Source organism: Phaethon lepturus, unplaced genomic scaffold (genome assembly GCF_000687285.1).
Source record: "Phaethon lepturus isolate BGI_N335 unplaced genomic scaffold, ASM68728v1 scaffold42397, whole genome shotgun sequence".
NCBI lineage: Eukaryota > Metazoa > Chordata > Aves > Phaethontiformes > Phaethontidae > Phaethon > Phaethon lepturus.
Window position 1 is genome coordinate 8,034 of NW_010551936.1, and position 24,450 is coordinate 32,483.

Here is a 24,450-nt window from a genome sequence, read left to right on the forward strand (position 1 = left end):
TGGCTTTATGCTAATCCACTCTGAACTGGAATGAGTTTTACATTCTGGTCTGGTCCATTGTAACAGATGCCGTGGGATGTACAACCAGGTGTTTTGGGGGATCTCTTCCAGTTTTGACAGTTTACAGATGCTTGATCATATGAGACTTTTCTTCCCCAATTGCAACACAGAACCTGACTTCAAAAGTATCATGACCTGACAAGCCACTACAGGGGAAATTCTAACCACTTTGGGGTCAGAGTGGGCCCCTTCCAGTACTGTTGGTAGACAGTTTCTGAAACCAAACATAAAGCTGCATAAGTAATCTACTGAAGGAGGGAGGTGATTATGTTAAAGTAGGAAATTAACTGTTCGAAGCATGCGAGCTTAATTGCATAATTTCCTACTAACTAGAGAAGTAGAACAGCACACTGTTACTCTCCCATTAGAGGTCTGACAGCCTCCAGGAAGGCAAAATAAAGCACAGAAATGATCAGCTAGCAAATTCTGAGCGGCGTAAGTGTTCTTAGCAGCAGCAAATACTCACTCAGCAGACTTCCAGAAATGCCCTGGGTGGGAGAGCCGACGATTCAATTTTGGCAGTTTTTCAAGCATATCCATGAGGACAGTGAAGCTAGGTCTCTCACTGAGATCAAATGACCAGCACGCTGAGAGAATTTCCTGCAAAGGATATTTGTGGCTCATTATCTCCACTTAGTTCACAGGTCAACTGTGCAGACCAAGCAACTGATTGAGCACTATGGTTTGTGCGAGCCCAGCCAGAGATAGTGTTTAATAGAGTTCTGGCACATTCTTACAATCAAACAGTATCCTGCATACTGGTGGATGTCCTCTCCTATATGACAGTTATGGGCAGAGGCTTAGTATCTAACCTGGTGTCCCATTCTGATCTGTTCTCTCTCCTGCCCTTATCTTTAGAAAAGTATTATATAACCTGAGTAAAACAAATCTCCTCTTTAAGCAGCGCTCTCTTTTCCTGAGAAATAGCTGTATGGAAGGATTCCTGCAGCTGAGGTACTTACGTTGACTTCCTTCCCTAAACTAACAGTTGCAAGGACTTGTTTCACTCCTTCGCCACTTCCAATCTGCCAGATGAGCGCCTCTGCAGGCTGGTTCTTGAAAGGCCATTCTCTTGCTTGGAGCTCATACCACACAGTCCTGCAACAGCAACAGACAAATCAAGCCTTTGTCTGCTCTTAAGAGAAAGATACAAAACCCTGACACTATTCCAATTTCTTCTGATAAGCTCTGGAAGGTGTGTAAGGCTGTGCAGCAAATCGCTCCCACCCCACACACCTCCCACCCATGACTTTTGTAGTAGGTGAGAAAAACGCGTCCTAGCTAGAATCCCGAGTCTGTGAGAAGGGGACCACTGACTCGCAAGGTTCAGGTCTGTAACAAATCTTATTTAGCAAGCTCCTGTGGTACTCTTAGGTGTTCTTCTCTTACCCAAAAGCATAGATGTCTGCAGCTTTGGAGAAAGGCAGCTTGTCTTCATCTTTCCCAGGGGCCATCTCACGAACAATCTCAGGGGCCAGGTAGCATAACCAGTCATGAGGCAGCTTCAATTCATTCTCCCGCCTGAGTTCAAAAGAAGGAAGTGGTACTGGAACACTACTACTTCAAACAAGAAGCAGCATATGGACCATATCTGTGCTTCACCTAATGCCTTGACTTTATTTGCTCATATGTTTTCACTGACATTTCCTTTCTAATTTTCTTGCCCACGTCTTAGCCTGACTCTCCAGCTCACTCTTGAACTTAAAGTTTTGTTTGTTCTGTGTTCTGAGTCTCAGTCTGTACATAACTTCCTAGCTCTGTGCTACGGGAACTGTAGAAAGAACTCTGCTAAAAAGAGAAAAAAAACAAACCAAAGAAAAAGTGTGTATTCCAAAAATGTGTGTATGTACTAAAGCAATCATCACTCCTCACTTGTACTGTGGAACGCATCAGAATGTTTCCCTATTTGATAAATAACATCAAAAAAATGATAAATAAGTTATCATTCTAGAAGTGGACCAAACACTGAAACCTCCACTTACCTTCCTTCCTGAACCACACCCGAAATTCCAAATAATCCAAAATCAGTGATCACAACTTTCCCATTGTCATAGAAAACGTTCTTGGATTTCAGATCCTTATGTACAATCCCCTTTGCGTGAAGATACCCCATGCCCTAGGAAATATACGCAGAGACATAAACTTTTTAAATTATTTACAAGCCTCTAACTCTGGGCATCTTTTGCTTTCTAATACACATTTACTCTCATAACTCCAGCATAAATGATTAATTGTAAGTGGGGACAGGGCAGTTGTCTGACTTATCCAGGAAGGGTGCAAGGGAAGTCTGCAAGGGAGCAGATCTTAGCTTAGTGCTCAACCTCCGAATTGCTTTTCATCCTCTGCATAGTAGGGCTGCTGGAAGGGTACTCTTGGTTGAAGCATTAAGCAGCTGTGGACTTTACAGTTCTGAAGAAGTCTGCATGTGTAGAAACAATGAACAACTGACACAAGTTTGCTCACTAAATTCACAGGATATTTCTGCCAGAAAAGAACAGAATAGCTTTACAAATGCTTCTTCAGTTGAGAAATACTGAAAGAGAGCACAGGAAACACTGTGCAAATCTGGGAGAAAATGCCGTCTACTTCAGAATGAATTAACTTAGCTGCAGCTACTCATAAAGAGAAGAGACCAGGAAGGAAACCTGTCCTGTGTACGTTTCTTCATTGTTCCCTTTATCTAAATTCTCCCTTCCCAGCCCCTTACTGACAAGCAAAGGCTCTATTTCTCTCCTTACAGGCCCTTAGTTTACTGCCCACTAAATTAGCACTTTTTTTCAGCCAGCTTTGAGTACCTCCTGCTGCAATACTCTCTTGGGCTATTGAGACTTACAGAACCTGTCCAGCTGTGCAGCCTCTAAATTCTTGCTGAGCCAATGCCCAAAAAGCAGATGTCTCCGTTAGCATGACATACCCTTACCTTAATGATTTCCTGTGCTATCTGCCTGGTTTTGTTAATATCCAGGGATATCTTGGGGTCCCTTACAAACGAGTGAAGTGTCCTTCCTTTGCAGAAGCTACAGGAAAGAGGAACAACAATCCTTAGAAAGGTCATTAAAATACTGGAGGGAAATAAGAATACTGAACGTTCAGTTGGTTTTCTTATCATGTTGACAGAATCCCAGCCCTCTTCCACTGCTGAGAAATGCCATTTTGAAGAACTTTAAGGACCCAATTGCTTTACATCTGTGTGGGTGTACACATGTACAGAAGACCTATTGCTAAAGCATGCTCAAGGATATGCAAAAAATGCTTATGTGTTTCTTCAGAGACCCAGTTGTTATGCTGCTCTGACATCTGTGGTTTTCAAAATCTGAGCACCAGCTTCTGCTGCTGGTGCTACTGGGCACTTAAGCAGGAAAATTCTTTTGGAACCAGCAATTAGAAATGACTGAGTACTTCCTTGCCAGACTATGAGAATGGCATGCCCGTGGCCTTACTTAAATTCAACCTGCATATGAACATCCCAAAAAGCTGTTATTTAAGCTAAATGATCCTCAATGCAACTAAATACTGAAAATGGAAGAGAGGAGAAAAATAGTAACACTTTTGCCTAATCAGCAAGTGTCCCTAAGAGGAACAGAAAGGAACAGGTAACTGTTGCATTATCAGCCTCACACATTGGTTTATTGTCACTTTGCTGAATTGGAACCATCTGGAAGGAAACAACAGAGGAACAGCCTGTTCCAGATTTCTTCTTCCTCCTGCTTTTTGAATTTTATTATTTAAGAATTCAAAAATAAAAAGAAAATTGCCAAAAAATATTATGTGTTCCCTAAAAGGAGACAACCCTAGTATCCAAAACTGTGAGCAACACAGACTGCATTCATGTCTCCCTGCATTCAGGAGGTGGCAGACATTTATTTTTAATATATAAAAAATTGAATATTATCTATCTATATAATATAGATATAAAAATAATACTAAGATGCTACATCCTCACCTGGTAATGATTGCTAAATGAGGAGGGTTCATGCATGCTCCCATGAAAAGTACCACGTTCTCATGCCGGGTCTGTCTATAGTTCATCACCTCCTTTTTGAAGAGCTTGAGATGATCCTGATTGTTCCCGTCTATCTCCAGCAGCCTGATGGCCACTTCCCCATGCCACTTTCCCTTGTAAACCTTCCCCCACCGTCCTTGGCCAATAGGATCCCCCAGTTCAATCTGTTCAAAGGGAATGTCCCACTCTTGCAAGTAGACGCTGGTCTGGCTAGGTTTGCGATAAATCATCCCTTGCAAGTGTGGCCGTCTGTTTGGCAAATCTTCCACCTCATCCTCATCATCTTCAGGTTCTGATTTATTAGGCTCTGGTTCTTCCACCTGTTTACAAAACAAGAAGGGAAACATATGCTGACAGTCCCATCTGAGAGGCACAAGCAGTCTACTAGCCAGCAGCAAAGGCTGCTTTGAGAGAACGTCAAGGGAGCGAATGTACACATTTGACTACAGCTCTAGAAATACACCTCACAGGACAAAGTCGTCTCAGAAGGCTACAAAAAGACATGCATCTTCTGTATGTCAGTGCATGCAGGTGAAGACAAGAAAGGCTTTATCCCATATAGAGTTAAATTTGTAGAACCAGCACTAGCATCTAGGGACTCAGCACCTCTCAGGATGTGGCCTTCAGTGTGGGGAAAAGTACTACAAGACCACTCTAAAAGAAAGGGTCAAGAACCTCTTTGTTCTTTAAAGAAATGTAGGTGGATTTGGAGTTTTTTGTTTTTGGTGATTACTAAAATTCTGCTGTTAGCAAGAAATGCTCCAAAAATCAGCAAGCTTAATCCAAATTCCAGTAATTTCTGCTGAAATCATTGTTTCTATCTATCTTGAGAGGTTTACTCATCCCAGCAGAAAGCCATTTCAAGTGTTCATACTACAAGCTGAACATGTGCTTAGGCACTACCAAAATCAGTCTCGTGAATAGGTATGGGAAGGCTTTCCTATGCAAAACATTAGCTCCTGGTAGATCCCACAAAGCAAAGCCTGTAAGCGTGGGCTTATGTGACCACGGGTAGCACCTACACATGCATTACTTGCAGATTTGAGGTCTGCAGAGCATTTAAACCTTGCAGCTCCAGCAGTAGGCCTGCAGCTCTTGTAATGCAAAAACAGCCGCACCAAACTGAGTGAGCCAGAAGTCTGAAAAATATCCTCTTAGCCCAATTAGGAAAAAAAAAAAAAGTATTATTACAAGTACTTAAATGTTTCAGCCTAGCTGCAGAAACCATGAATTTTCAGTTGAGATCTTTGCGGTACCAACAGTTCAGTGGAACTGAGGTAAGGCACAGCTAGTCTACACCCATAATTCCAGGGCCGCAACTTTTTTATTGCAGTTTCAACATGGCATTTCTGATTGTACAAAAGGGCAAACCAGAAAACCTACCTCCGCTTCACATTCAACTCCATCTGTGTCTGGCTGTTCATGAGCACTACAAGAGAAGACACGTTTACAGTGAAAATAATGTTTGCACATCCACCCGAGTTAGAAAAGTGAGCTGCTACATATGCCATTAGTGGAGTGGAAAGAAGCAAATAGAGAACAGATCTTGATAGCATTACAGCAGGTCAGAGAAAAATACAATTACTGCTCCACTTAAGAGGAGGACTTTCTAAGCTTACTTTAGCAAATGAGGGACAAAGACTTTGAAGTGATTTTCAATGATTAAGCAACATAGTTGCTTTATTACGCTGTGTTCCAGTAATGAATACTCCTCTTCTACTACTGAAACACCTACAGTGGAGAAGCAATTGCGAGAACTGGCAATGCAGGCTACAACATTTTGCATGCCCTATTACTGAGATCCTTAAAAAGATGCTTGCTTACAGCTAAGTGTCGTGCTCTTTTAATCATAAGACTCCGTAACTTCTGTTTCATCGGACCTTTCTGATCTCCAGAATGCACAGACAAGCATAACTAGGTATTTAAAGGCGTGGACTTCTTAGTGTCCCATTTAAAGTAAATATCATATTCAGATTTATAAAGCGGCTAATACCAGTATTACTCTTGCTGACTAAAATAATCCCGTGAGTTCTCAGATTGTAAATTCAGTTTTAGTAGTAACATAGCGCTTTCAGACTAATGTGAAGATTATCAGGTAAACATTATGCAAATAAAAAAGTATTTAAAACTGTACTTACTTAGTGTCTGCAGATGTTTCTGGAGGCTGTGCAATTTGTGCAGGACTGGGAATTTCTGGGAAAGTAGAAACATTTATGATACATATTTTACACTTTAATTTCTTATAGGTTGGAAGTTTTAACATTGCAATAGTGATAATTTGGTTCTTATTCAGGAATTATAAAGTAAACTCAACCACAGAAAATACAGTTTTATACTTCTATTCTTTTAAAACTATGCTTATCTTTCCTAGTACTTTCATGCCCGTATATTGACCAAGCCCACTTTTCTTCCCATTCACCTACTTATCTGTAATGTCTTTCAAGGTCAGTCCTTGTCTGTGAACTGGTCATATGCCTTCAAGTTGCCTTGGACAATGAGAAATACTTAAATCCTCACAGAACTAGGACATTTGAATTAATCTATACTGCAGGTCATGTATTCCAACTGCACCTAGCCTGTCCAGTGGCACCAGTGCACAGGAAATTCAGCTTGGGTTGCAAATCCTTCCAAAATTCAGAATAAATACTCTGTACCTGGCATCCTACATCATCATTTCTCACACTGGAAACAAACAAGCTGTTTCTAAGGGTTCACAAACAGCTGAGAAAAGTTTGTATATCCAAATCCACATATGAATAGTGTTGCATTATTCTTAAATCCTATAGGCAAGAGCCTCAGTTCATAAAGGTGAGCTCAGCACTCCGGAACTGACAGTGTCCATTTATACTAGCTAAGTATATAACCCTAAAAGCGAGCCTTTTTAAAGAAAGAACATGGCTGTGTATAAATCCCACAGCAGAAAGCTACTGTTTTACAACTGAATATTCAAAGTTTCACTGTAGTATATAAATAACATCACTACCTCATATTAGGAGACAGAGGCCTGAATTATATACTGGGATAAGAGCAAGTTTGAATTGTTTTAGATACTTTTTTTTTTTTTTAAAGCAGAATTATTGTTCTTGGGCAGCATGCAGAAGTTTACAAACAATTTACTTTTTGGCAGCAGAAGCTGGTTAGTAGAATTAAAACAATCAACTCACCTGGGAAGATAAATTGTTGTCTATGCTGAATGTAGTAGGCAGCTTTTTTTTAATTGGGTTTTTTTTTTTTTTAAAAAGGACAGCAAAAAAAATTACCAGGAGAAAAAAAAAACAACACAAACAAGTTAGAAGATCATCAGTAAGTGCCCCATATGCATTCAATGAATTAGTCCCAACTTACTGTTGAGAAACAGATTAGTAGATTATCAGCCTGAGGGGTGAATTTCAGCACATGCATTTATGGACGACTGTGACAGATGATACTTCTCAAACGAAAGCTATGTTACCAATAAGCAAACAGTCCGGTGGGAAAACAACACATTCAGACTTCAAGTGGCAGAAGCATATTTAGAGAACCGGGGAATACTAAAAGGCAGGCCCAGGTAAAAGCTGGTGCTTAAATGCTCTCTTCCTGTCTTCAGCTTTTCAGAGATGCACCCAGAGAAGCTGAAGTTCATGAGCCATCTGCAAGCATTTCTTTTACTTCAGTTCATTTGAGCAGTATGTCCTAATACAAAGTAGTTGCAGTAGAATCTTTGTACTAAACTGGCTCTGCTTCTGCTCCTGTTAAGTAGGCTAAAATAGCAACTTTCACTCACAGATTAAAAGCTTGATGCAAAATATAGCTGTGTTGAAGGCTAGATGTAGCAGCTAGTGAGCAGCAGATGACTTCATTTCCAGATCAAAGGAATTAAATTTATTCTCACTACATAAATCTTTTCCCTTGTCAGACATCCTTGCCTGTATCGACTTCGGTAAAGACCGCACATTGGGGTCCTTAAAGTATGTGGGGTAAATTCTTCTCCACCATACATGTATGTCAATGATTTAAAAATGAGTGTTGACTGTTGGTTACCTTTTGGAAGGGACTGGTGAAGTAATTCATCCCAGTTCTCAGTTTCATGTTTTGCTCTAGCAATCAACTTACTCATGACTTAAAGCCACTGGTGACCGAACACGGCAGAGAGGATGCATTTTACAATACAGTGAGAAAAGGGAGGAGAAAATTTTTTTTTAGTCCTTTTCAAAAAAGGGGAAAATAGAAAAATCAAATCATTTAAGAAGGGTGCCAGCACTCCTTAATAATCTGTCTCCTGCAAAGTTGTCTTGCCAATACCACTTAAAAACTTTTAAGAACAGACCATTTTCTTTTATCAGGTAACAAGATATAAATTCATGCCTTGCTTAAGACACAACGATGTATTCAGAAACCTGCAACCAACTACGAAGTCTTGGTCAGCCTCTGCTTGCATAGAGGCCTTTCTGATCTTGGCAGAGGTCTCCTGAAAAAGGTAAGATTTACCTGGGAAATTAAATCGTCCATCCCTCTGACCCATAGGAGATGGGTTTGGAGGAGGTGTTGCACTGGGAGGGTTGGAAGACTGGAAAGGTGCCGGAGAAGATGGTGTGGATGAGGTTGTAGAAGAAGGATTACTGCTTGAGTCCAGATGATTTATTGCTGGTGGATGCTCCTGCACAGGAAGGAAAGTCACTCATGAGAAAACAATAAAAAGGAAGAAAGAATTCCCCTCAATGTTTATTGAACAACAGAGAAAGGAAAGCTGTCCCTAGCCTCGATCACAGCATAGTTTTTCTAAATGAGTAGGCAGCTGGAGCTGTGCACGACCTATGTTTTACAAGGAGAAAATGTCACATACCAAAGTCTCCTTGCAAAGCGAAAGCTCAAAGTGCCATTCTTGCTCCAACCAGCAAGGTACTGCTGCCACCTCTCCTTATTGTAGCTCCTCGGTGACTTACAGACACAAGACTCACTTCAGTCACCATGTACCTTTTTAGTTAGTGCTTTGGGAAGAGTTCCAAATTGTGGTTCTGTTGGTCTGTCTACTGGATTATTGATATCAGAAGGGACAGACTCTGTTCTTCTTATTTTTGTTACTGAAAAACAAGTTGCAGAAGGGAGAAAAAAGCTTTAATCAGACTTTTTATTCTTGTGATGCCATCATTGCATTGAAATGCTACGAACTTGTAGAAAATTACTTACTGGGAAGAAAGGATATTCTACAAGCAGGTGCCTCTTTAGTACATTTGTTGTGACATTTTAATCTGAAAGAGAAACATTACATGTTAAATAACAACTTGTTCCTTCTCAAAAAGAGGAAGCCTACCCTTAATTTGTAATTCTTATGCTAATCTCAGAGGGAGTTCTGGAATGCTGCAGGCCCCAGAGCAGCATGCATGCATATGAAGAATCCTATTATGTGTGTCATTAGGCTAATGAAAGCCATATACATATCTTAGCATCTGATTTACTTTTAATATAGTTACTTTCACTGACTCTCATCCTGCGACAGTGAAGCACTAAAATCTGAGTGGACTAACAATCCAGATGGAGAAGCAAGAACTAAAATCCTTGCTGTTATTTAGGTATCCAGCTCCCACCACAAGATTTGCCCATGATCAGGTAGGAAGCCTGTGGCAGGGAAATAAATTGGGTTCATACAACCTAAGTAGAAGTTGTGCCAAAGCATTCCTTTGCCAGTTCAGAAGCTGACTGAAAAAATGATGCCACTGTTAAGAGTGCATCACACCAAGAGATACTTGTCACTGGCAAACTTTAATGAATCAAATAGAAAGTTCTTCTGAAAAAATCATCACTGTGTACTCACCTGCAGTACTTACACTTCACCCCGAACATCATGCTTTTCTGACAGACTTGGCAAATCTGAGATAACCAAGACTTTGTAGAGAACCTAAGTGGAGACAAGAGGGGAAAAATGATGTTAACTGGTGTCTAAAGCAAAAATAACATTTTTAGGTAGTTACAGACAGGCTATACTCAGTCCTTTCTGAAAAGGGCAAGTGGTGCTGCAGAAAAGACTTATCACTTTTCTGATCAAAAGCAACTGAAAGAAGGATGGCACCAACTCTGCTGGGCTCTTGCTAGTTCTCCACTCTTGGAACAGGGCTGAGAGGTGTTCAGAGGCGTCTGACAAGGAGACAGGGTGTGCATGTACACACATCTCTAGAAGGTCCTCAAAGCTGCAGCTCAGCAATTACACACCTGAAGCCTCATGCAAAGATATCCAAGTGATAGAGTATTACTTCTTTTCATAAAAAACCCCTCAAACTGGAATTGAGCTTCACCTCATGAAACAAGCAAGTACTCTTGAGAGTGTGCAGCTAGCACACACTCCAAGTGCAGAGGCAGCACATGCTCACGTGCTACCCATCAGTGGCTGGTGTCCCTCCTCAGCTCAGCAGGACGTTCATGTGCTGCTGGCTCTATTCACCTGAACATCTTTGTAGAACTGGGACTCAATTTATGGCGGGTGGGTGGTGGTGGGAACGTTATCCCTTTTACCAGAAACTTAAGCAGATAGGTTTGGCATTAGAACTTGCTAGTCCAGTTTTGGTTTGGATTTAGAAAGGGGGGATGCAGGAAGCTACAAGGAAGAAAAGGGAAATATATGCCCTTTCCATGTAGGAAGGAAGGAGCAGCTTCCCTTCGGAAAAGGCGTTGTTACACACTTGGCATGCTTGGTCCTGTCACCCCATATACAACATTGCTACCCCTGGTATGCTAGTCATTATGGAATCATGAGTCAATTGGCTTTGTAAAAAAGATTTCAAGTGCTGGACACGTCAGTGACGTATTAAAAAGCAGTGAAGCTGAAATACATAGCTGAGGCTGAACTTGGCAAATGAGGCACCTGACCCAACTTCAAGCCTATCTTAGAGTTGTCGCTGCTACAAACACACGAGATAGGATGCTGTCCCAGTCTGACCTCTTGGTTTGTTTCCTTTGTGGCTCCCACCACATGTCTTGCTTACCTGTGTGTTACAGCTAAGCCAAAGTCTCTTCGTACCGTTTGAGGGGATCCTTGGGAGAGTTCTGATAGAGAACAAAAGGATGTTTTAGGGAAGCATTACTCACAAGCATGCTTACCAGTCTAGACAGAAACAAAGCAATCACTGTCATAGATAAGGCCTGGTAGCCATGACACTGTTAGCAGCACAGCTGAGATTGGTTTGTCTTCTGCTGTAAAGCTACCAGATACTACTCTTCTATTTGTTTTCATATGGAGGAAATGGTGGTAGAATCATAATTCTTCCTTCTTTAATAAAAAGAAGGCTTTTTTTTCCTGAATTAAATCTATAGCCATATTGCAAATCTGGAGAAAACTCAAATCTGCAAGTATCAACACAGCTTCAAAGCTAGACACTGTCAATGCTTACAAAAAGATGGTCTCTTTGTTTGACCCTAGATGGCACCAGATTCTTTTTTATCATTATTCCAGTGAACTTTTAAAGGCATCTGTGGTCTTCAGCATCTTAGAATAGACTGGAATGACTAGTTGCTTTTCCAAGGCATGTTGCTGACCTAGTGTGGCCATCCAAATGCACAGTCAACTGAATTAATCATAATACAACAGTTAAGATGGCTGTTAACATCAGTTAGGATGGCTAAATCCTTACTGAAGGGTCCTAGTGAATGTAACAAAGTTTGGAATTGAATGGGACTTAAAAGTGCCTACAGTATAGATTTTAAAATATACAATATGACTATATGCATAGAAGTACCAAAATTCTTAATTTCTGTTTGAATTTATTTTAATGCCTTTTTTATTGCATAAATTCTATCACTATCCACAGAGAAATGCTCAGATTTCTGCTTACATTTTCATTTTACAACTTTCTTTCTATACTTTTTCATTTCTGAAAGTAATTTCTGGGATTTTTGTTTTAAAGGGCATTAGATATATGTGTGGTGCTATAACATCCTTATTTGGACTTTTATACTTTATAAAAAATTGAGACACTTTCCAAGATGCCTGTATGTCTCCACATTAGCTTCGAAGGTTACAGGTTGTGTCTGAGACAGATGCACATAGTTACATCAGGATAGCTAAAACACTAAATGGCATTGATACATCCCTGGATAAAAACATAAGTCCAAGTCCTGTAAGCCATTAAACATGTGAATAGACCCATCAACATCAGGGGAATCAAACATCCCACACTTAAGCACATGCTGAAGTGTTTCTCAGAAGGTTGTTGCAATTGCCTAATTTCATTACAGAGACATTTGGCAATGAATATCCAAAGATGGTAAACTAAATGGTTACATACGAGGTTATTTCCAGTATCAAGAGGCACCAATAACAGCTGTCTGAAGTCACAGACAAGCAATTACACCCAAACCCTTTGCTTTAACCCTTTAAACATCAGTATTCATTTCCTTTGCTTTTGTCATCTGAAGAAATACCAAGTACAAAAAAAACATGTAAACATCCTTCTTCAGTAGGCCAAGCTCCTGTTAAAGTTAACAGAAACTCTGGAATAGAAGGCCCTGTTGAGGACCTCCAGAGGCTGCACAGGGATGATCAACAGATACTTGTCAAGGACACGTTCTTCTCTCTCAGGATTGAAATGAAGATGGCCCTGTAAAAATCTCTTACCGAACCTAGAGAGAGAGAAAAAAATTGTTTATTTTTAGACATTCTTATTCATGTGACAGGATACACACTTTGCTAGAACAGAAACTCCTTCCTGCAGCATCTGATGTCAGGTTTACAAATATCTCTGGTTTTGCACAGTCTCCTGAAGTTGCTGCATAGCCAATATTTTCCTGCTTACAAATGTCTTTGCTGCGCAGAGCTCCAGCCTGAAAGTGAAGCGTACAAGAGCGCACCTGAATTTTGGCTTGCAGATGAGAAGCCATAAATGGGGCTGCGCAACTCAGCTGGCAGGCTCTGAGGAAGTGCCTGAATCACAGAAATGCTCCATTTTGCACTTCCTATCAGACTTAATCAATAGGACCTGGATCACAGCAGAACCAGGTTCTTACCGCTGAATTTCAAAACAAAGCTGTACATGGGCCACAGATGCTTACTGTGCTGCATTTAGAGGCTTAGCAATCGTCAGGTTTTAGTATATACTTCATATGCACTCACAGTGTGGAAGCATACTGTACTGCTTACAAAGCCACACATTTCTAATGAGCTCTTTCATGTCAATCAGCAGGCAATACAGTACTGCAGCATCAGAAGCACAGCCCTTTGGTGTTAATGCTCACATCCAAAAAGCTCAACTCCATTCCGAGCTGGGCTAGTTTTCCTTATAGAAAAAATGTAGTTTTGGCAAAAAGGTCACAAGTGTAACAGGCTCTTCAAACTATTCCAGGTTAGGTAAGTTGTAATGGTCCAGTGCCTTCTGCAGAATTTGGATGCTCATCTAAGTTTCTGCAATGTTTAGGGATAGGCAGGGTCTCTGGAATGCACATTTCTTTCCTAGTGTCAGCTATTAGTTAAATGTTAGATTAATGCCTTTTGTCTCATCTACCCAAAAAAAGCATATGTCAAAGCCTGCATCAGTCCAAAAAAAGGTACAGCCTAAGACCATTTGTCTTGTTATGGAGCTATAGTTGTCTATACTCTAATACATGTATTTTAAAGCTCCCACTAACAGCTAAAATACTAAACAATAAAATATATTTAGCAGCTAAAATATAAGATAAAAACATAAAAGGATACCAGCCACCTGAACTGTAAGGAACACTTAAGGACAGAAGAAAATTATAGTATGTGGAACTGGCTACTAGATGCTTGAGAAAAACTGGTTGGGGCCCTTTAATAGCAGCAGCCATTCCAACCTCCACAGCAGGTGTGATTTCAAATACATTCAAATTAATTTCAAAAAAGTACACTATTAACAAGCAGGTTTTGTGGTTTTCTTAGAATATCCCACAGATACAGATTCTCAGACTACAGTGAAACCATGACCAGGCAACTGGACATCAGCTCTTTTACACAGAATCAGAACTGGAGCACTGAATGCCCTTTGGTATGAACACAGCCCACCAGTGGCTGTGGCACAGGAGGAAATGTCACGCTTACTTTATTGGAGGAACTTCATCTATCCTGTTTCCCAACTGTGATTCGTGGGACTTGCTCCTTGTGAGGGTTGGAAAGTTAGGTAGCAGCTGAAAAACCTTCCGGCAAGGGGGAGGAGGAGTCCGTGGTGGCTTCAACTTATGCCGTCTCTTGGCTTGAGGAGTGGTTGGTGGAGTGATGGTGATGCTATGAGGAGTCCTTGGTGTTAACCTTCCACTGTGTGCAGGGAACGCAAAAGGGTCCAGGAGGTTTTCTGCATAGATAGGTCCACAATCAGAAGATGGGATTGTAGATACTGACACAGAACGTGCCTGCTGGCTGTTGCCCTTGGGAAGGTGCAGTGCAGAGGGAGTCCATGAGGGCACAGAGGAGCAAGGGAATTCGGTCGTGTTTGGAGAGCTGTTTTCTCGGCGTGCCTCAGAAAGATTCATCAGCACATCATCTTTTAACTCCCCGCCTGTTGACCAACCGTAGCTGTGTTAGTGATTGATTAAAAAAGCCACTATATATACATGTACCACATCATGCTGCTTTAGGCAAGGTGCAAGCCTAGTGTCTCCTCCCCTGACACCCATCTAAGACATCAACTAAAGTAACCTTTAACATGAGAATGGCAGTAACTACCCTTCTTTCCTATCTGTAGCTATGTATCTCAAAAGCTAAAATCAGGTCCTATGTTCTAAGATGGGCTGAGTTTTAACAGATTGGGCCCCGCTGAAGAACGCGGGATATACATACCTCAATAAAACAGGCACCCACATCCCTGTGCAAGCCTATGTGTATTTGGTGCCAGTCTGTTGAGAAAATCTGTACATCCAACCTGACAACCTGTCTGTTTTTAGACTGGTCTTTGGTAAAAAGAGGAAACTATTTTCTATTAGCCAAGAGAACTGCTAAATACCTCTTAAAAGTGAGAAAGGCCATTAAATTGGAAATAAGGGGTATCTACGAGGTCCTGATAGTCATTTGGCCACCTTCCTCTCTGGCATGTAACCAGTGCCTAGAACTCACCTGACACCTGGAGTACTGGGGCACTGCTGTTCAATTACAGGCAGCAGCAGCACTCAGCACAGAGTTGCTGTGTTTGTTCAGGCTCTATTGGATAGAGCTGCACAAGGGACAGACAGCTGGACAAAAAGGAACCACCACAGCCTGCTGGATCGCTGGTGGAGCCCAGCACTGCCTTCTACAGTGCCTAGCACTGTAGTTCAGAATGGTCTAATACACAGAATTGGTCTACAGGTTGTACAAATGGGGAAAAAAAAGTACAAAGGCCCGCAGGCAGCAAAGCAGGAAGGCATTGGGATAATTTCAGAGGTTTAATTCATCAGGATAACTCTGTAGCTTAATTTTAAGTATGTCCTTAATGACTTAAATCAAGGTGAAAAGTCAAAGCTTCAGGCCCTGATGTCCTATTGACCAGACGGTGGTTGAGAAGAGATGACATACCTGGATTTTTTGAAATGTAATTTCTTTATAATAAGTGAATGTCATGACTTCTGAACAATGGCTGGCTTTGCCACAGTATGGATGGAAAATATTTGACAGCCCAGGACAAGAAAGATTAGAAAAAAGGAAATATGAAACTGAGCTGTTTGCTGACTTTTCCATTAACTTATCTTTATGATTTGTGAATGGTATGAACTGTCATAATACCAACAGGAAACATCACTTTTCAGTGACAGATTGATGATTGCTATAAAGAAAGATCTGATGCACGTTAGTACCAGTATGCTGAGAGAAACACTCTCATACAAACAGATTTTACAATGCCTTTGAAAGCAGCCTGGGGAAGGTGACAGGGGAAGACGGTGAAACAGTGCTCTGGGAATCTTGAGTTCGACTGATCTTAAATACCTTGGTGAGATCCATTTGCATGCTGAACACATGCATTTCTAATTACACAGTACCGTTCCTTCCAAAATTTCAAGGTAAATCAGGATTCCTTCTAGCTCTTGAATCTGGTATTGGAATTTGCCTAATGATTCTGTCAATGCTAGCAAAGTAAGATAGCAGGAGGCAAGCGGTTTTAGAAGAGAAGTGGATCAGTTGGCACACTACAAGCTACACAGTGATAAACGGTTGTCACAGCAATGTCTTCCTCTTCCAAAGCATTGAGCTGAACAATACTCAGGCTTCTGAGCAAAGTAATGCCAAACAGAATTACACCTTCTTCTCTCTGAGCTGGCAATATCTGGGGAGGGGATTACCTACAAGCAATCTGGTTGTATTCATTAGGTCAAGGATATGTGTACTGAATGATAGAGGATTAATTGCAGCATTAGACACAACTCTGAACAGAGAGGGAATAAGAATATACTATTAAGTAGGAGAGGATATTTCTACATACATTTCTATTTATTTATTTATTTGTCAGGCTATCAAAACCAAATCCAATCCACAGCTCTAGATGTGTTTGATCACTGCAACTTCACATACATCCAAGAGCCACAGCCTGATACTGATTATAGAATATACCCAAAGACATTCTCTAGAGGTTTTTGCATTGTCTCATATGAAAGGAAGCAGGATGAGGGCCACATTGCGGAGAAACTAATTCCACAGAACAAGGCAGTCTGTACCTGATTCAGTCACCTTCCGTAAGCAGCTCAGTGCCCCATTGAGTCTGGAGCACTCCTCATCTCTGGCACCACATCTCTTCATTGTTTCTTTCACCTTTGACTCATTCATTTCTAGTAAGGCATCTAAGGTTAGCTCCTCTGGTATTCTCTGCAGAAAAAAAAAAGATGATACATATTTTTTTAATGTATATATAAATAAGACTGTCATTTGTTATTCTGATGTATTTTAAGTAGTCTCACTGCCTGGTCTGACTCATAATTTCCTCATTTTGGTAAGCATATCTCTTTCAAAGATCACTGGGTCAGTAATGACATGCGGCAGATCTCAGCAGTGCTCCTCTCTCCTCCCTACACAATGAGAAATAAAGCGTATGCTCGAGTGTGCTCTGTATCACTAGGATGTTATGGTTGTTCTCCAGTATTTAAGTTAGGATTAGAGGTGACTCAAATATTCTTCTCCCCTTGTGGAAAGTTTTCACTCAGTATTTTTGAAAAGCTACTAATGAAAGCTTTGTCATTAAAAATAGCAGTCAGAAACAAAACAGGCCTAAAACCTGAAAAAATGTCAGATAAAGATGTTTGGCTTTTCAGTAGGGAAGTGAAAAGTAAAAACAGTGAGCTGTGTTGCCTCTCACATTCAAATGTTTCCAGTGTAAGTCTGCAGCAATTGTGGTTAATAAACAAAACCAGGATACTTAGCCCAGATACCCAGGAATTTCCCTGAAAGTTTTGCCTAAACAAACCTCACCACTGCCTACTGTCACAATGAGATCACAAATTTCACAATATTTGGCCTCTTTCCTGAAGTTTCAACTCCTGGATTCATGTTGTATTTTCAACTTTTATTTGAAGGGGACACTCAAAAGTGTGTCTCACTGTTTGGAAACAAAAAGCTTGAAATCCTCTAGATTGTTAAACCCCACTTCCAACTATAAATCAAATTTGAATGTTGTCGAATGTCCTTTAACAATCATCCAGACTCATGCTTTTGAGACCTGATGCATGACTTTTAACTGTGACAGTGCTAGAAACAGCCTCAACCTTTGGAGCTTTGTAGGTGGTAACACAAAGAGTAATTACATAGTTTCCACTTTTAGTAGCTGTTGCATGGAGTAAAGGAAAATAATAAATTAAGAAATGGCAGAAGTCTAAGAAATGCATCCTGCATCTTCTGTCACATGCCCTGAAGCGGATGAAACAGAAAGCACAGCTGACTCAAGGAGAGGCCAAGAGTTTAAATGAGCAGTAAGCACAAAGTAGATCCACAGCAGAGCCAAAGCTCAATGAAGTTTGGGTATACTTTCTTGGTTTTCTATAATTAATATTAGCAGAATAACAAAAGCACAGATACCCCAGCTGACGCTGGGTATTATTATTCATTTCTCTGCACACCTGCACCACCAAGAATCAGGAGTAAGACTGCCCCAAAAAGCTTTTTCTGGAATGACTTCCACTTGGATAAAATGCAGGAAGCACAAAGACTCCAGGGAAAACACAGTGCAAAATCTGCCCTCCTGGGATTCCTAACCTGATACTATACTCCAAAGGACAAAAAAACCCCAGGGGTTCAGATCATCCAAGCTGAAACTGGAATCGGTTTCCACAACTCAAATATTCCAGCACAAAGCCAGTACAGGTTTGCTCGCACAGAGCGGGCTGGTAACAACAGAATTAAACCAAATCTTTCCTATAGTTAGTTATTTCCCCAGCACCCCCTGAATTCCTCTCCCCTGCACGTAGATGGGCGGCTCACAGAAGCATCTTTTTTCAGCAGTATCACAAGGGTGGTTCTGCGATGCAGGACGGCAGGCAGCCTCACAGCTGAGGCAAGCAGCTCTAAAAGGGACACTGACTGGGGGCAAACAGCCATGGGGGGAGTTTTAATGTAAGGAAAGTTTTCTACACCACCATGGGTGCCCCCGTGCTCTGGAGCATGGAAGGTAACGCTTCCCCATTAAGCATAAGGGAAAGCCAACGTCTCTTACAAAAACATTTATCCCATTTCATGCTTTTACATGGTCTTAGAGTAAGCAGGATTACAGTGATGTCATTCTTGAATTATCTTGAAACATTTCCTCACCCCCACCACTCCCCACTAAGAAAACAACCTAGATTACGTAGACACTGTTTTAAGCAACAGCGTCATTCCAGATCCCAGTATAAGCTACCAAGTCACATTACCCAGTATCACCTCATTTCCCTACCCTTCGCATGACACAAACGTAACCAGTAACTTATTAGAACTATTAGTAAGTCAATCAGTAAAGCGGAAGACACTAAGCTTTCCTCAGGAAAGCAAAGCTTTTCCACCACAGCCAGTTCCATAGCCCAGGCTTTAAATGGCCTGGGCCTTTAAATGAAAAACTTTGAAACTATTTTTTAAAAAATTATAAGACATTCCAAACTAATGAGCTTTTTAGAAGAAGTGTTGGGGCATTTTTTCCTTTGTCTCATTCATTTGCAGGACACAATCACTATGGAGGGCTTGGTCACCCCTAAGCTGACTGGTTTCACTTCTTTAAGATAGTCTCTGCTCTACAACTCGATGTGTGGCTTGCCATGAAAAGCCGTAATGGTCCACACAAGGCACAACTGAGTAGCAAAGGGCAGCCTCAGCTCCTCACTGCGAACTTTGCTCTGCACCTCGGCATGATCTCACACAGACACACACCCTGACAAAAGGGTCCGGCTTGCTGCTAGCTTGCCCCCTTCCTGGGCCTGCACGTGAACTCCCATCTACTCTTTTGCTCAGGAGTTTAATTTTAGAAAGACAGAATATCAAGTTGTAGGAAAGTGTAAGTACAGAAAAGGAGATAATATTTAAACAATCCCAATGACCTTGAGCTGGGAGAGCTCAGACTTTCTGAACCTGCTGCCAGCCCCCGTGACACGCGACAAAAGAAATAAGCCTTAAAAGCGGAGGGAGGGAGGGGAAGTAAGAAGCTTTCTTTAAACAGCCACTCATGTGCTGCACATATGGGGTGGCTTAATATAAAACTGGTCAACCTGATCCCTGTAAGGTTGGCCTGTTATGATTTAGCGCTGTGTTAGCCCCCCAGCCAACGTGGTAAAGATGACGGTCAGTAGTTCAAGATGGCTCTTAAAACAGGTCCAGTTGCTGCTGATGCTCTGGCTCAGCTGTTGAGTCAGGGGAAAGGAATGTCCCCTGCGAAGCACTCTGACAGTGTCCATCTCGGAGGAGCATGTGGTGGGCTCCAGCCCCCTCAGCACTTGCAGTGCAATTCTTGGGACCTTGCAAAGGGGTTACTCCCAATCTTCAGCAGTGAGGGTGAGAAATATAGGTCCAGCAGACCTCTCTACCTGCTTCTTCGTGGGTGCTATGGCTTTAAAAAAATGCAGCTTAAAGGCTCACATTAGGGCCAAACTAAGTACCATCTCCCTGATTACACCTTGCCTTGACTACAAAACAACAGGGGAAGCTGTAAGATATTCAGGTACTACTCTAATAATAAGGTCACTTAAAAAAAGAACAGGAGCTTTCAATCTTTCAGCACCTCAAAACTGCCAGCAAAATCTAAAGCCTTTTTTGCCACACGGTGTTCAGTAGAAGCATTCAGCTAAAAAGCCCAAACCAGGAAATTATTCCTCTCTCTAACAGGTAAAAGGACTTTTCTACAGAGCCCTCCTGCTCATCAGACATACAGACTGTGCACTTCATGGTACATGTTTCAAAAGAGAGAAAAGTAAACCACAGTGTATCCAAGAAGCCAACCAAAGGTTAGTCTCAATTAGTCAGAGTGAAGAGTTCAGAATAGTGTAAGAAGGTCTTTAATCTTGTCTGGTGTCCAACTTAAATCCCTGAAACATGGCAAAAATGCTGGTATCTAACACAGCGGATGGGTTATTTTTGGTAAAGATTCCTCCCTGCAGATAAGCCTATGGAGCTAATGCTGCTGCTAGCACTCTGCAAAATCAGTCTGACCTGCTCCTCAACCTAGTAGACATGGCTTTTCCTATAAAGCCGGACAGTTGTCAAGGCCCCAAATGCCTCCTCTTAAATCAATACATTCCCTCACCAATCATCCTCCCATGAAGCAGCAGATGCTAAAAGAGAAAGCCCATTACATAAGGTGCTTAAATTCCCACTGATAGCTCTAAGCAAAGCATGTAAGGATGCTCTTAAGAACGTCTTGTGCCTGCTAGTTGTTATTTTGCTCTGGTTTTCTGGCATCCAGTGAAGAAGGTACTGAAAAATTGTTGCATTACTAAATTTCTGGAGATTTTATGGGCATTCTGGAAAGCCTCTCACGTGAAATTCCTAGCTTGCATTAAGCTGTGAGTATATGCAGTCAACAGTTTCACGTAACACCTCCCTCTTCACTGTTTCATCTCTCAACAGGTGGGGTGGAGAGAAGCTGACAGTCTCAGGGCATTGCCACTGAGTTTGCTCTTTGTGGACAGGATAGCTGCTCTCACTTACGATTTTTCTGTGGGAAAACAGACATAGCGGTTGCAGATCCTGAGGGGTAGTGTGAGCCTCATGCTGACCTTATGCTGTGCACGATTCACAGTGCACAAGGCTGCAAGGGGCACCTGGACCCCTTGGCAGGGGAAGAGAACCCTGGCAGTAGTAGAGAGTATTTTCCGAGAGCTGTTGGCACTGGGGAGGGGCTTTCAGCTGGAACATGGCTGTGGAGTTTTAAATCCAGGAAGCCTGCAGGACAGAGTTAATTTGCATACACACAATTAGCACATTCAGTATCTCTACTATCTAGCAATCCAGTCCGAGCTTCTGCTGTCAGACCCATGGAAACCCCCAGCAAACAGCCAAAGTCCTCATAGTCTGTTCATGTAGATATGCTGACAGAAAAAGATGAGAGGATACAGCTGTGGAAACCCGATAGGCTTAGGCAGATCTGCCTCTTCTATTCCCCCAGCCAAAGTAAGGATGCACACACATAAACCCCACGCTTTTCCTCCAACACTGATCGGCACGACCTGCTGCAAGCTAGATCACAGTCCATGCAAGTATAATAATCTGCAGGGTCGCAGAGTATCAACCCTACGTCAATGCCTCATGCTCTACAGATTTTCACAGGGGCAGCAGGAGACTCCGAACAGACAATTCCTACTCAAGGCACAAGCCTTTCCTGCTCTGCTCCCCAGCGTGCCAAGCACTGCCCCTGGCTTGCTCAGGAACCACTCTTGACTACTTTCTTGTAAGTAGGTCTTTGGCATAAACGCTAAATGGGGAAAGAGGCAAGTTTCACAAGCAAACAGGAGGTGTTACAACAAAATACATATATTAGAAGTCAAATACACTCCCCAAATGGAACAGCCGTAAAGCCGTAAACCCAACCACAGCACTGTTTCATCTGCTCTCACATAGTCTCCCTGGTGGCAAAGTCCTGCTTACAGCCAGCAAACACTAGGGCAGGATTTGCTCCTCCCCGTGCACAACAGTTATCTGCTCTAAAAACAGCTTTCTGAACTTGATTGACTGGAACCCCTGCTACATGGTGAGCAAGGCTGGTTCAGACATGTTTCAGAAGATGACAAGGAGATGACTATGTTCTTAAGTTACTTTGTAAGAGGATGACAAGTTATATGTGGGAACAAATATAATAGTTGCATTTCTAGGAAAAACAACAGTAAAGGCAGAGATAATTTTTTTCTGTCACAAAGAAAATAAGCCAATAGTTTTTTTTTAAAGCTCTTCTTTTTGGTAGACAAGCCCCAAGCCCAGAACGCAGTAAGTAGCTCTGCAAGAGACACCTTCCATCAGTCTAAGAGTAGGGACAGCGCTCTGTTCACATCCTCCTTCCCTCCCATTCCCCCCTCAATTCTTGACTCCAACTCTCAAGTGGAGCAGGACAATCCAGATCAGCTTACTGTTCTAGGTCCATTTTCAGAGCAGCTTTTACCCACTGGAGACCACTATGCAGCTTAAACATATCATCTGTTTGTACGGCTCTTTGTCCTGTCTTTTCTACTTCTCTGTTCAAGTATCTCTTTTCCCAGTGTCAATCCACCATATTTAACCATTTATGCATCATATTTGGTATGCTAACCAATCTCTAGGACTCCTACCCAAAAACAAGGTCTCCAGCATTTCCTAGAAAAATACTTAAAAAGAAAGTTACAGAACAATAGCAGCCCATCTCCGAAGCAGAGCCTGCTCTACACTAACCACCATTTTCTACGATAAAAATCTGCCTGGCAACTGATTAGAGGAACAATAACAAAGAAACAGAAATAGCACAAGTTGGGGTGGGGGGTTCAGAATTTCCTTACCCCTCAGAATTGTGTATTCACAGAGAGCGAACAGGATCCCAAACTCAAAGCCTGGATTCACCACCTACCTCCAAGTCTGCTAGGTCCACACAGAACAGCCCTTTCGCTCTACGCAGCATGACCGGCTGACTGTTATCCACATTCACAGGAGTTTTAGCTGTTGCCCAATGCCATAAACAGTGCATTGTTATTATTATAATCTCTTCCAGAACTAAAGGATTTTACAAGCAGTCATTATTCTTGTTTTAAATATAGGTTTCCACAGAAAGAAAGATGCCTGACAGCAAGACAGCAATTATATCAGCAAGAGCTTTCAAGGTTCACAATGTCTAGACCAAGTCACTGAGCAAAAATAGTCTTCACTCTGGACTAGAGGAGTCAGCAGATATTCTAAATTAGAGCCGGTGCTCTATTTCTGACAGGAGAGCCTGGGAGCTTCTGTGCTTCCCTGCATGGCAGCTTTATTTGGGAGAGGACTGGGGGGGGGGGGGGGGGAGGGGAAGAACAGCTAAAGAGAGAGAGAAAGACAGCATTGTTTCTCTAACCGCTGAGCTAAAAAACTGCTTGCAATTAGGCTGTTTTTCAAAGGTGTTATGTCAGAGATTAGCACAGTCTTGAAACACTCTCTCCAGCAACACTAGAAATACAAAGGGAATCAGAAACATTTGAAAACGCAAAACAACATGAACTCCGGCCTTTCTCCTGATTTGCCCCTGAGAGCCCTCCACCTGCACGCACCTGCAGCACTGTACCTGCCGTTTCCCTTCAGACCCAGAGGTGGCCAGGGAAGGGCTCTGCTGCAGCTGTTCTCCGAGAGCCTACAGGTACTTGGCAACTTCTCCAACTAGCTTCAGGGCCTAAAAGTCTCAAGAAGAGAGGGCTATGTGCCTAACGTGAATACACTATTACAACATTTGTGGGGTTTTCCTTCTCTCTGTAGCACTTTTTGGAAGCGTTAAGAAGGAAACCCCATATGACTATTTCAGTTTTACAGATGAGCTAGCAGTATCTTAGAGATGGGAAATCATTCCCCAGGGTCTCTCATACACCAGCTGCAGAACCAGGTATGGGACTCAAGTGTCCCTCTTTTCATTGTCTGACCTACTCAGCCACCCCTTTAAAGGCTCCCTAACCACCCCTTTAAAGGCTCCCTAACCACCCCTTTAAAGGCTCCCTAACCACCCCTTTAAAGGCTCCCTAACCACCCCTTTAAAGGCTCCCTAAACACCCCTTTAAAGGCTCCCTAACCACCCCTTTAAAGGCTCCCTAACCACCCCTTTAAAGGCTCCCTAACCACCCCTTTAAAGGCTCCCTAACCACCCCTTTAAAGGCTCCCTAACCACCCCTTTAAATCCCTAACCACGTCTCTCCCCAGTCATGTGACAGGCAGTGTGCATAAAGCTAAGGGAAACCACTATGTATTTTTTAATAACTAACCTATTAAAGTTCCTTCCGTCTGTCAGTGACTTCCATTTTGAAAGAATTCAGCTGAAATGCAGTTCACATGCTGTACGAAATCTAAGCAACAGCAG

The 24,450-nt window shown here is 42.0% G+C and overlaps 1 protein-coding gene across 1 annotated transcript in view; it reads right to left on the reverse strand.

Annotated features, from left to right (window-relative positions):
• Positions 1 to 522: 522 nt before the first annotated feature.
• Positions 523 to 24,450, reverse strand: part of KSR1 (kinase suppressor of ras 1) — a 26,434-nt gene continuing 2,506 nt past the window's right edge. Inside the window, exons 2-18 of the mRNA XM_010291071.1 lie at positions 16,664 to 16,811; positions 14,085 to 14,538; positions 12,648 to 12,652; positions 11,020 to 11,080; positions 9,855 to 9,938; positions 9,230 to 9,291; positions 9,017 to 9,123; positions 8,531 to 8,699; positions 7,228 to 7,269; positions 6,202 to 6,256; positions 5,447 to 5,492; positions 4,004 to 4,383; positions 2,981 to 3,077; positions 2,043 to 2,176; positions 1,450 to 1,581; positions 1,023 to 1,158; positions 523 to 660 (exon numbers count right to left, since the gene is read on the reverse strand). Coding sequence (XP_010289373.1) covers positions 523 to 660; positions 1,023 to 1,158; positions 1,450 to 1,581; positions 2,043 to 2,176; positions 2,981 to 3,077; positions 4,004 to 4,383; positions 5,447 to 5,492; positions 6,202 to 6,256; positions 7,228 to 7,269; positions 8,531 to 8,699; positions 9,017 to 9,123; positions 9,230 to 9,291; positions 9,855 to 9,938; positions 11,020 to 11,080; positions 12,648 to 12,652; positions 14,085 to 14,538; positions 16,664 to 16,772 — 2,211 coding nt within the window. The 5' untranslated portion in view covers positions 16,773 to 16,811. The remainder of the gene's footprint in view (positions 661 to 1,022; positions 1,159 to 1,449; positions 1,582 to 2,042; positions 2,177 to 2,980; positions 3,078 to 4,003; positions 4,384 to 5,446; positions 5,493 to 6,201; positions 6,257 to 7,227; positions 7,270 to 8,530; positions 8,700 to 9,016; positions 9,124 to 9,229; positions 9,292 to 9,854; positions 9,939 to 11,019; positions 11,081 to 12,647; positions 12,653 to 14,084; positions 14,539 to 16,663; positions 16,812 to 24,450) is intronic.